This window comes from Polypterus senegalus, chromosome 15 (genome assembly GCF_016835505.1).
Source record: "Polypterus senegalus isolate Bchr_013 chromosome 15, ASM1683550v1, whole genome shotgun sequence".
In the NCBI taxonomy this organism is placed as follows: Eukaryota; Metazoa; Chordata; class Cladistia; order Polypteriformes; family Polypteridae; genus Polypterus; species Polypterus senegalus.
Genome location: NC_053168.1, coordinates 35,425,949 through 35,439,518, shown reverse-complemented (window position 1 = coordinate 35,439,518; position 13,570 = coordinate 35,425,949). Strand labels below are relative to the sequence as shown.

The 13,570-nt window shown below is 40.3% G+C and overlaps 1 protein-coding gene across 1 annotated transcript in view; it reads left to right on the top strand.

Annotated features, from left to right (window-relative positions):
- The window catches only part of gabbr2 (gamma-aminobutyric acid (GABA) B receptor, 2), an 899,531-nt gene extending 887,177 nt beyond the window's left edge, over positions 1 to 12,354 (top strand). Inside the window, exon 19 of the mRNA XM_039736684.1 lies at positions 11,722 to 12,354. Coding sequence (XP_039592618.1) covers positions 11,722 to 11,887 — 166 coding nt within the window. The 3' untranslated portion in view covers positions 11,888 to 12,354. The remainder of the gene's footprint in view (positions 1 to 11,721) is intronic.
- The last annotated feature ends 1,216 nt before the right edge of the window (positions 12,355 to 13,570 follow it).

Here is a 13,570-nt window from a genome sequence, read left to right as displayed (position 1 = left end):
ACACACACCAGAATGGCTAAAAAGGAAGAACATTTAAGAGGAGAGAAAACTTCATACTTGGCAGTGCCAGTCGGGCCTTCTGTAGGCATATTGTCATTGGTATGAAGGAGCCCCAGTAATGTTTCCTGATATACTTCTGCTGAATAATTTAATACACTTAAGAGTCAAAGGTCCAAGCATACGTATGTTGATAACAACTGGGCACTAAATGGGGACCAGGGATTGTGGAATAGCGGCTCCACAGCTCATGTCAAGAGGCCAGTTTTAAAATAAATAATCACTGCACTCGCAGCTTAGCGAGGAGGCGTGGTAGTGTAGCTGAAGTGGTTCACGGGATGATTCGTGATGTGGGCGTTTCTCACCTAAGTGCACAGGTGAGAAATCATCCTCATCCGTGATTGTGCTCGGGGCTGCTGATTGGCCACAACTGCCACGTCCTCTTCATAAATAGAAGCATGAGGCGGCTGAGGGGGAGAAAAGAAAACGGAGGTTGCAGGAGTGCGGAAGAGAGCAAGAAGCAGTGTGTCGAGAGAGCCGGTGCGAGCGAGCTAGCGAGCGAAGGCTCACAGGCAGGCAGCTGGACAGTGAGCCCTAGCAGGGTGTTTGGCCAACATCTAGGGCAGTTGGTGTTCCCGCTGAGTATTTTATGGAGGAACAGGAGTTACCGGCAGTAGGACGGAGCTGGAGTGACCAGTTAAAAGATGACAGGCCGCGTAGGGCCAAGAAGGCAGCGGGAGTCGGGAGGCTTGGGTGGTGAATTCTCTGACATGAGCGTCCTGGTCGTTAGGGAAGCCAAGTCTTGGTCTGGAGAGTGTACGACCGAAGCCAGGGATCGGGAGGCCTCCAGACCAGATGAGCCGAGAGAAGGTCCACTTTACTTCTGTTTTTATGAATTATTTATTTAATTCATTATTTTTTTGAAACACTGCAGTATTTATTTGAACACTGTTTCTTTTTGTTGTTGGCTTTAAATAAAAGCACTTTACACTTTTGCACCATCCCCTTGCTCTACTTGTGCCTCACTGCCATGCTCATCAGTAACATTACCGATGGTGTCGGGTTCAGGGCTCCCAGAAGCAAGGTGGGAGCATGCAGTGAACCCGCATCATCACAGGGATGGGGCACCAATCAGTCCAGAGCCCACACCAGTTAGCATACACAGCTATGGGACATTACAGGAAAAGCAGAGTAGCTGGAAGAACATGAACCAGGCAGCATGCTGTTCAGGGAGAACTCAAACATTGTGCTTTACCAGACGTACCTGGCAGGCACTTAATGAATTTTAGGTTTTGTATCATTTAGTGCTATAACCTTTCAGTTTTACCACAGTCTTACTTTTTGGATTCTTCAGTTCCAGACTGCTACACTATATTTAACCTTGACACTATTTTTTTAAATAGTTAAACATTCGAATTCATTCTCTCTCCTGGCTCAAGTTGTCTACTTAACTACGACCTTGTCAAGTGTTGATGTGACAGATCTTCCTAAATACATTTCTCACAGCTCAGATTACATTGTCAAATTCTTTGTTGCTCTGCATTGTTGGAGCACAGCCTTCAACGGCAGCTTCAGGGCAGTCGACGTGCCTTGAGACGTATGGCCAGCCAGAGCCAATGTGACAAGCTCACAGACCACCTTTATGGTTGCTACTCTCACAAATATTTTTAAGCGATTTTTATTAATAAGAAGAATGTTTTACTACAACATTACAAAGTCCTGCAACGGACTGGCACTCCATCTGGAATGTTGTTTTTGTTCCACACTAGACTGCTAAGACAGCCCGTATTTGGCCTAACACATGGAAACAACAAGTGGCTATCAATGACTTCCTCACAGTTTAAACAAACATGTAAAACTTGTTTCTAAACAGTGGAATTTCACAAAGTATACTTCTGCCAAATGGTAGGTGCATCAAACAATCCGCATTAATGTTTGATTTTTTTTTAACACATTATATAAGAATTCGTTTGTTTACATAAGATAAATAGCAGGTGCGTCAGTTCCAAACTACCATAATAACAGAGCCCTTGTTGATGCTGGGAAGAAGCCCATAATTGTGCACTTGATGCTTTCTTAGACTTTATTATCAGCTGCAGCAGTTACATAAACTGGAATGAAGCTTGTCTCAATGCAAGTCTCTGTAAGCGAGTGCTCATTAGCTTGGCTGGTTCATTACCTCTGCAGAGTAACACCATTTGAACACAGAACAGAGCATTCAAGTGTGTCGTCGATATGAATCAAAATAATTGTGTACAAAGAATGGAGCTGTCTGAAGGGTTAAACTGTATAAATGGTCAGAGCACCTCTGAGACACATTGGTGTCCTCCTTTACTGGCTAAATCCCCAAGATGGACCTCTTTTAAAAGTATGTAGAGGGATGGTGTGCTCATTTGTCAGCTATGGTTTGGAAGTATGGCCTCTGACAGGGCTGAACAAAATGCAGAAAGATAGGACAAATTGTATATCACATCTTTGGACCAGTAATGGACAGTGGTAGCAGGAGAATACAATGCAATAAAGAATAGAATAAGTAGGTGGAAGGAACTAGCACTGTCAGACGTATCAGGTCCTAGAGGATATGGTGCCTGGGTCATGTTGAAAATATGGAGGAAGACAGAACCCACCAAAAGAATGTTAAAATGAAGGTTAAATTGCAAGAGTTGAAGAAGAAGAGTGAACATGAGGTGAATGGACAATGTAGTGGCAGATCTTAAAAAAACGGAAAGCAAACGCTGGCCAAAGAGTACACCAAGCAAGAAAGAGAAGATATGCGGTATTGATAAGATACCATCCATCTAGTAGTGGAAGAACGCTTTTGAACATGGATAAGGGGTTGGGGATCAGATAATCTAATCTCATTGGTAGGCCCCCTCAAGCTTCCTAAAAGTATCTCCGGTGCACATCACCCCCAAAATCCAACAATTTAACACATGGTCTTAAAACACTGGGCTGAGTGTCTGGTTTTACTTGTCAATCCAAAGCAGATCAGTGGAGTTGCTTTCCTGACTGTTAAGATTGAAAGAAGTAAAATCCTGAAGTACTTCTTTGTATTTCTTGCTATGCGCTCCAATAAACACACATTATCGGCAATACACTAATAACCCAATTGTGCTCCACTCACTTAGAATCTGGAACCAATGTAGAAAGCATTTTAAGACAGAGAAGCTTCTTTCTGTGGCACCCCTGCAAGAGAACCACCTCTGTCAACCTTCACAAACATATGCAGTTTTTAATATCTGGAAAAAATTTGGAATTAACTTGCTTAGAGATCTTTATACAGACAACGTCTTTGCATCCTATGAACAATTACATTCCAAATTTAACATTCCAGCTACACATTTCTTTTACTATCTTCAAATCAGGAACTTTGTTAAACAGAACCTTCCAGATTTTCCTCATCTTGCACCCTCATCCATGCTGGAAAAAATATTGCTCAATCTCAAGGACTTAGACTCCATCTCTACAATATATAAAATCATTTTACAATCCCTTCCTTTCAAAGATCCAAGAGGACACTGGGAAAATGACCTCTCAATTAATATATCAGAAAAGGAGTGGAAAGTAGCAATGCAGAGAATTCACTCAAGCTCCATATGCGCAAAGCATACAATTATACAACTCAAAATTATATATCGAGCACATCTGTCTCGACTAAAACTCTCCAAAATGTTTCCAGGGCATGATCCAACCTGCGAACGTTGCAACCAAGCCCCAGCCTCACTGGGTCACATGTTCTGGGCCTGCACCAAATTAACATTATTCTGGACAAAAATTTTTAATTACCTCTCAGACAGTCTTGGACTTACAATCCCTCCTAACCCATTAACAGCTGTGTTTGGGGCTCTTCCAGAGGGGCTTAAAGTGGAGAAGGACAAACAAATTGTGATTGCATTCACTACACTGTTGGCACGCAGACTCATTCTGATAAACTGGAAGAATCCAAACTCTCCTCTTTTAAGTCAGTGGGAAACCGATGTGTTATATTATTTGAAATTGGAAAAAATCAAATACTCAGTTAGAGGATCCGTACAGACTTTTTTCAAAACATGGCAGGATCTAATCAGTAATATTTTAAAATAAGTTCATGAAGCACGGAGAATTTATTAATTTAGGTATGATTACAAGCCTTAAAGTTTACGCCGTTTTGCTTGCTGTCTCTCTCAGGGGTGGGGATCGATCTGTTCTTAACTCAATTTTTCTTTTTGTAAAAACTTGATTGCTTTGTTTGGATTCCATTTTGATGGGCTGCTGACAAGGCTGAAGTATTATTATACTTCTCTCTGCATCTGTTTTGAGTGTAACCATTTGAGATGTCCTCCCTCCTCTCATCCATTTATTTGGGTCATTTGCACAGTCACCTTCTTCATTGGACAATCCGTCCCTGTCTCCCTTGTCACTTTGTTCTTTGTTATGCACTTTTGCCATTGCAGCTTTGACCAGGTGGAGTTGTTGCTCAGCTTGAAGGAAAATAGTGTGCGAGTGGAATCAAACTAGAGGCAGTGGGAAGTTTCTCGCCGTTTCCTATGTTCCAAAGGGCGTGATGTGCATGTATCCTGTTTCTGGCAGGATGGTGCGTGTGGGAATAGTCATGTGGTGAGGTGATGTTGTGACAATGCAGGTTCGATGCATGCTCCCTTCTCACTTCTGGGAGCCCTTCAACCATACACTGTTGGTAATGTTACCGATGAGCTTAGCAGTGAGGCAACAACATAGCAAGGGGATGGTGCAAAAGTGTCAAGTGCTTTTGTTAAAACAATCAACAAAATCTAAATAAAGTGCAGTGTCCAAAGTTCCAATAAATAAATAATCCATAAAAGCTAGTGGGGTGGCACGGTGGCACAGTGATAGCGCTGCTGCCTCGCAGTTAGGTTTCGCTTCCTGGGTCCTCCCTGCGTGGAGTTTGCATGTTCTCCCCGTGTCTGCGTGGGTTTCCTCCGGGCGCTCCGGTTTCCTCCCACAGTCCAAAGACATGCAGGTTAGGTGGATTGGCGATTCTAGTGTGTGCTTGATGTGTGGGTGTGTTTGTGTCTGTCCTGTGGTGGGTTGGCACCCTGCCCAGGATTGGTTCCTGCCTTGTGCCCTGTGTTGGCTGGGATTGGCTCCAGCAGACCCCCGTGACCCTGTGTTCGGATTCAGCAGGTTAGAAAATGGATGAATAAAAGCAAGTGCTGAACGTGGAGGTTAAAATCAAATAGAAAAATCTTCTAAAAACAGCGAGGTTAAAACACAATGTAGGAAACAGTCTTTTTAAAACAACAATCAAAGCCTGGTATCTTTTACTTGGCGTCTCTCCTGTTTCTCCCATTTGGGCCCCTCACAACAAGAGTCGCCCTCTCAGCAGCTGACCTTTTCTTCACTCGACTAGTCTGGAGGCCTCCCGATCCCTGGCTTTGGTCGCGCACTCATCCCAGAACGAGGCTTGGTTTCCTTGACGACCAGGATGCTCACATCAAGGACTTCACTCACCAAGCCTCTCGACTGCCACTGCCTTCACGGCCTTACACGGCCTGTCATCTTTCAACTGGTCACTCCAGCTCCTTAATCGCTGAGCTAGAGCGACCGATTCTTTCAGCCCCACGAGTGTCGGCCAAACACCCCTCGTGGGCTCACCGCCCAGCTGCCTGCTTTCACACACTCGAGCCTGCTCTTGCTCGCTCTTCTTCTCCCTCACACCTGCACTCTCTCCACCTGCTTCCTGCCTTCTCCTACAACCTCCCGTTCTCTTCTTTCTTTTTTCTCCTAACCAACTCACGCTTCTTTTTATCAAGAGGGCATGGCTGCTGTGGCAAATCAGCGGCCCCAGGAACAATCACGGGTGCGGACAGTTTCTCACCTGTGCACTTAAGTGAGAAACACCCACATTGCGAATCGACCCGAGAACCGCTTCAGCCACACAACCACCACGCCCCCTCACCAAGCCGCGAGCGCGGTGCTTATTTATTTAAAAGCGGCCCTTTTACATGAGCTGTGGACCCACTACACCACCGATGCGCTTATGCAATCAACATGTGCCATTTTTTTAAAACTTCAAAACTGCATTTTGTAACATATATTATTTATATGAGTTTTTTAATGTAGGATTAAATAGGATGCTATTAATACATTGTTCAATATTTTAAGGTTTTTCATTTTGGTTACATTTAAGGGGCTCCATTCCTGGCTCTGCCACTGCATTCATTCATGTATCTATGTGTTGATCGGCTGAGGCCGCAGCCTTGCCATGATTTTGTAAATAGAAGGTACTACTGGAATAAAACAGAAATCAGGTTAGGCTGGGCTACACCGTTCACCAGAGGAGCTGCCATTTCATCTACCTGAAAAACACACATTTTCTCAGCAGCACACAGTTAAAAAGGCAAAGTGCTCTTATCGGGTCTAAATTCCAAGAAAACAACTCAAAAAGAGTGCAGCCTACTAGAAACTGTAAATGTCATCTTATCTTCCTGCCAAAAATATCAAAATAGTAAATAATTCACTTGTAGCCCAACAGATTTGTAATGCATTTAAAAGCCTATTATTAATTTAGAATTTAAATGGCTGTTCAATACAACACGCTAATGCAGTGAAAGGCCTGAATCAGCTAATAACACCTCATTGAGGATTGCAGGTATCAAGCTGACATGTGTAGGGCACGCAGAACTCTTATGCAATCTTACGAACCAAAGCCTTAAAATAGACAGAGGAAGCATTGCAGGGACACCCAACGCAATATCCAGTGCATACATTTTTCATCACAGGGAGAACAGCACACTACAGAGCTAATCTTGGCACGCTAGCATGGAAACTATTTCACTCGGGAAGAAGGAGAAGGAGAAAAGTAGGAGTTATGGCTGCTATATTAAGCTTTAACAGGGGGCATCGTTTTCTGTTTCCATTTCTGTTCACAGCCTTTACTGTGTAATTTGTAAAGGGAGGCTGGATGACTTATTAGCGTGATGGTAAAAACCCAGGAGATGTGTGAACCATTAAGCTGTTTTCCTACTTTTTTGGTCTATAACATTCTCCTTATTTAGACTGCTGACCAGACTAAATGGCTATTTGACAAAATGAAATCCTGATTATCAGAGAGGTCTAGGACTTATAACTATTAGCTAGCATGTTTATCAAGCACTGTTACTATAAATAAAGGAAACTGTATATTAAAGGCTAAGCAGAAAAATGCAATTTTCAATAAATTAACTCTGTAAGCATTTTTGTCCTACAAAGGGCTTTGGCACCACCTGAAAGACAAAGAACTCCCTGCCAAATTCCAGACTATTCAGTTTGAGATAATGGAGGAAACCATGGAGTACAATTGCCACTCAAACCTGGCACTTTATCCCAAATGTCATATGCATGCCAATAATTTTGCAAGGTGCTGTGAAAATTATTATAAGCCAAAGCCATTAGCTGAAATGTGGTTGAGAGTTGACAACAATTTACAAAAAGAAAAGAACAAACTGTGGAAAGAGCTAAAGGAAACCCCAAAACCTTAAAAATGTAGTTGATTAAATGGATGTTCATCAGCAGCACTGACACACAATGATCAGCTGCCCCACTCTGGGACTCATAGTGCTGTCAAGATGGCTTACATCTGTTTCCAGCATGAGTCGTTGGTGCAGAAGAGCACCTATGAATAAACTAGAAGTTGTTATGTCTGGCATCTTGAAACTTGACAAAGTGACTGGCACTTGCTGTATATTGGTTGCACTTTCCTTGCATTTCTTTGACAGTGAGTCAGGTGTCATTAGCATTAGTCGTTGGTTTCTTCAGTGACAAAGCACACAAATTGTATAGAGTCATGTAAAAAAGTAAGTACATCCCATTAAAAACAGTTTTCCTTTTTTAATATTTGTGGACCTAAGATTTGATCGTCATTTAACCAGTATCTACAGATAAATGTGATATAAGAATCATCACACACATTTAGATTTAGTGGTCCATTGTATGATTTAAATGAACCTAAACACTCCATGATTTATAACAACCTCAGTTGTCTAAAATTAGAATTAGGTGCATTAGATCAGGTATAAGGTTAAATGTCATTAGAGAGGATCTTATTTGAAATATTAGACATTTATCTAGTTTCTGTTTGTTGTTGAAGTGTGTGTTTACCACCCTGTGAGATCAAAAGAGCTCTCTGAGGCCTACATGAAAAAGGAAATTCTATGAAGTCCGGGCTAGGATTTAAAAGGATCTCAAAACAACTGGAAATCAAATACTCCGCAGTCTGAAAAGCAGTCCAAAAGTGAAGAAGACTTCAAACAACTGCCAACTTGGACAAGACAGGCCAACCAGTTGATCTTATCCCAAGAGTAGAAAGTAAGAAGCTGGGTCGTCATGGGTTCTACAGGTAGCTCTTGCCACTGTTTATGTTATAGTGCACGAGTCTATCATTACAAAGTGGATGAAACACGTTAGATCTACATGGGAAGTGTGCCAGGACAAAACATTGGAGGAAAACTAAAAGTTTGGCCATTAACACCTCAGGACTCCTAAAACAACGTTATCAGCACAGATTAGGCAAAGGTAGAATTATATGGCCACGGTAACAGACATCATGTTCATTGAAAATGAAAGATAGCATTTAACCAGAAGAACCTGATACCAGCTGAAGACCGTGGTGGTAGCAGCGTTACAGTTTGGGGCTGCTTTGCTGAATTATTGCCTGGGCAGATCACCATCATAGAATCCTCTATGAGTTTGTCCTTTTACCAGAAATTGTTTAAGGATAATATGAAACCATATGTCAGAAGACTGAAGCTCAACTGGAAGTGGACCTTGCAACATGACGATGGCCCTAATCATACCAGTAAATCCACCAATGAATGACAAAAAAGAAAGAAATAGAGGGTTCTGGAACGGCCAAGTGAAAGTCTGCATCTAGATACCATCAAGATGGTATGGGAGGGATTTGAAACTTGCTGTCCATGCAAGCATTACATGGCAGGTAACCATCCAAATAATCAGATTGTGATTCGGACCAATGAATGTAATACTCTGATCTTCAGCCTATGAAGTAAGCTAACATGGTTGACATCCGAGGTTCGATCACCGTAAGGAGAAGCAAAGGTGTGTACTCCTGACGAGCCCCAATTAGGGAGAAACAAGTGTTATGTACTCTTTATACGTATTATTTGGCAGGTACCGTATCATATTAATATATATATATATACTGTATATGTGTGTATATATATGTATATATATATATATATATATATATATATATATATATATATATATATATATATACACACTCATACACACACACTATAGATACACTTTTGCAACAGAAGTCATATTGGTGTTATAACAAAACATTGGACTAATTTTTGTTCTTTATAATTTTATTTTCGAAAAGTAGAACAGTACAACAGCAGGCTAAGCAATCCAGCAAATAATAATAGCATAACAGATACAACAATTTACTTGTCCAGAGCAAATAAAAAATAAAAGAGTTAATCACATCTCTCTCATGATTATTATAAAATCATATAAATTAATTCCTGGCATCTTTTTAAAAATGCTTTGGATATCCTCTAAGAGAGACTCTGACTTTTTCTAATTTGAGATAAAACAGAACATGTCTTACCCACTGAGTTAGTGATGGTGAGCTGGGATTCTTCCGGGTGAGCAGGTAAGTGTGTGTGCTAGTAGTGCAGTACAGGATATTACAATCAATTTCTCCATCTGCACTTTTATGCCATCCGGCCGTACACCAAATATTGACATTAATAGATTAAGAGTGATTATGACACCAAGGCTGTTTGAGAAGTTTGTAAACATTTTTTGCCTAAAATTGTTATTTTAGTGCATTCCCAAAAAACCTAGTGGTCCTGTAGCTGGCAATGCTCGCACGTTGGATGTTGCCCTTAGTACATCTATTTTAGACTATTTTAAATGGGACTAGGGGGCTTTACCCCCTGCTCGCTTCGCTCGCCAACCCCGTGTTTGGTTTTCCGGATACACACTTTTAAGATTTTTTTTTCTTTGAATTGTTCCTATTTCATTAGTTTCACTTTTATTTAGACTTTCGTTAAAAACAATATTTGGAATCGTTCAAGTCCCAACATGCTGAATCTTTTAAATGAGGTCAGTGAGACGTGTGTTTAATGTCTTTGTACCATAATTCAGGATAGGTTTCTCTGTATTGAATTTCAGCACAAACAAAACGATCTACTTCATTAGCAGTTAATCATTTTTTTTGCAAAGTAACCAATAAATGCATGTGAGGTAAACCCCGTTTTTGAAATTCTCTGACTTAAACTTTAAAGCCTTACAGTATTTACATACTTCTGACATATCACCTATGTCCATATATTCGATCTCTATTTGCCTTTTCGTTATTTCTCCGAGTAATAATTTCTCTTTGTTTCCGCTAATGAGATTTTTACTTTCTTTGTTTTGACACTTTAGTTTTTTTCTGCTTTCATATTCTTTATCTTGCTCTGCATGTGTTTCGTGTCTATGTTTTTTTTTGAGTCTTTTGAACTGCACTGTTTTCATTATCTCTAACCTGCTTCTGTATGTGTTTGGCCCCCTTGTTTTTTAATCTCTTTATGACGTTTTACTTTGTTTTCTACTCTTTGTCTTCTATTTCCGACCTCACTTTGCTCTGCTTTTTTTTCAATGACACCTGGTCCGTGGTGATTATTTTCCCTTTTTCGAGTAATAATTTCCATTTGTTTGCGTTACTGCGATCTTTACATTCTTTGTTTTGATACTTTCTACTTTTCCTGCTTTCATATTCTTTAACTTTCTCTGCATTTCTATCGCGCCAACTTTTTTTTGAGCCTTTCAAGTTCCACTGCTTTCATGATCTCTTACCTGCTCTGCATGTTATTGCGCCAACGTTTTTGAACGTCTTTATGAAGTTCTACTTTGTCTTTTACTCTCTCTTTTAATTCTGAGCCCGATTGGACATGGTTTTTTCAATTCCACTTGTTCCGGGCTGATAATTACTTTCCTTATTTTCTGAATTTGCACCTAGATTATTCTTATTCTTTTTTGTATTTTTATTCTCTCCAGCGCTTTTGAGTGTCTTTTCTTTGCACTGCTCTTTCTTCTTCGCTTAGTCGTCGACGTTTCATCTATAACGTATTGTCCTTATACGCTTTATGTGCGCTGAGAGCCCTGGATATGTGTGTGCTCAAAGCCTTTACACGACTGAGTGTTTTGCTGCTTTGATTGTATGTAGGGCATGTCTTGCAAGAATCTCATGTTCTACCTCATCACGAGACGGTCCTGTCTCTTGGCACAAAGTCTCATGTTTAAGGTCCCTGCGAGACGCTCCGTGGCCAATCTCTTTCATCTCGCGGGTCTTTTAAGTGTCTTCCGTGATCTTTACGTGAAGATCACATCTCGACTCCCATCTTTCTCTCCCAGGAATGTTTTTTATAATAGAGAGATAAATGTGACAATAAGTATAGAATGCTTAGCACATATACAACTTGATGGGTTCCACTACTTTTCAGAAATGCTTTATTTTAAATTTTAAGATATTAATTTTAATGTGTACATTATCTGTCTTACTGTTTCATCTTTAATATTTTTTTTGTCATTTCTGTGTGATGGCTACCGTAACACTAAAATTCCTTCTTGGAACCAAGAAAGCATCTATCTTTCGATGTATCTTGCAGCACATTTAATAAATATCTCCTGTTTAATCTAATAACCAAGGCCTTCTACTACCGATCTTATTCTAACCAACCTAACCATTTTGTTTTCTGCTTCTCTCCACAGCATACAACGCAGACTGTCATTGCAGCTTCCTATTTTACACCATGCCTACCTGCCATCTATAGGAGGTGTAGATGCCAGCTGCACCAGCCCATCAGTGAGTCCAAGCGCCAGCCCCCGGCACAGACACATGCAGCCCTCCTACCGGGTCATGATGTCGGGTCTGTGAGTCAAAGCCAAGAATGGGAGTAGAGGTGTGAATGGAAACAGGCTCCCTGCTTTTGTTGGACTGATGTGTTAGTCAGCAAAACAGACTGTGTACGCGACCCAGTACTCTCAACACAACGCACGCTCTAATCACCAGGGGACTGACAGCAAAGGCCTTCATCTTAATGCAAATCGACGTTATTGTGGCAACGAGGGGAAGGGCACAAAAAAAAAAAACAAAGACCTGACTTGTAGCCTTATATGTTAAGGAGTTTTAATAGACGGGGGCTTTTCTTTTATTCTTTTCATTTTTTGGGGGCATGTTTGATGCCAATTCAGCTTGTGAAATGTGAGTATTTTAATAACTTTGTTAAGGATACAGAAAGAGGTTAATACAGGAGGACTTAGTGTAATTTGAATTAGCAAAAATGTCAATAAAATGCATACATATAGATACACACCAGTTGTGTATGAGTGTGTATGCGTACAGCTACAGTATATACGACTATATACACACATAATTTTATACCTCTACACATTATAAGTATATACAAAGGTATATGCATTATATGTGTACACATATATCTATATGTATATGTGTGTGTGTGTGTACATGTATGTATGAATGTACATATATACTCACACGTACATAGTGTGTGTATGTTTGTGTATGAATATATTATATGTGTGTGTATTCATATACAAACACAAATTTGTATATATAAATGAATATATCTATATGTAAAGTATTCATACAAAACATGTGTGTGTATACAGTACATATATACATGTAATATATACATATAAGATAAGAATGCTGAAAATAACTTTTACAACATTCCTCTTGCTTTGTTGTTGAAGTTTCACATGAAATGACTTCACTTGAACAGATTACATTGCAACCACTTGCTTCCATACTCTCAGGGTGTAAAAATGCATCCCATTTCCAGGTGAACTAAGACTGGGGCACTCTTGAAAAGTGGCATCAAATATTATGAAGTGTTTGTGTATAAGAGACTGTCTTTAGGAACACAGGTCTGCCCTGTGAGCCATTGCTCTGCCCCTCCTATGGAACCCCTTTCCACTTTGCCATTCTGATAAAAAGTTTAACAGAATACCAAACTTTTTATTCAAAAGCACATTGTGTTATCTGTCAAGTATATTGCATATTTACAAAGTCATACACAATGTTGTTTTGTCATCTACGTCAAAATTTCATGAAAGAAAAACTTACCTGGGGTCAGTGTTGGCTGTGTGACATGGTGAAGTTACCGAGTGTGACGGTTTGCTTCTTGGTGTGTCGAGAGTTCCCATGCCGCTTAGCCTCGAAGTGCTCTTTTCACAATGAAGCCTTCATAATGCAGACCAATGCATTGCTCCATCCACATTTCTTCAAATAATTTCTGCCAAAAAGAAAGAAAAGAAAAAACACACAAAAAACTCCACAGATTCCAGGCTAAGCTGCATAAGAGGACATAAAGACCTTGGACCACTGAATAACCAGACTTCAGGTGTGCATTACTGTCACCCCTATTGTCACATTTTGGTAACTGTTTATTACAAAGTGCCCTGTCTGGTCTGTAAACTGGTGCACATTTTAGCAGGGTTTCAAGTTTCTTAAATTACTAGCAAAAAAAAAAAAAATAAATAAAATAAAGACTTTGATCTTCCTGTCGTCCTCACAAAATATAGGAAAAACATTGAA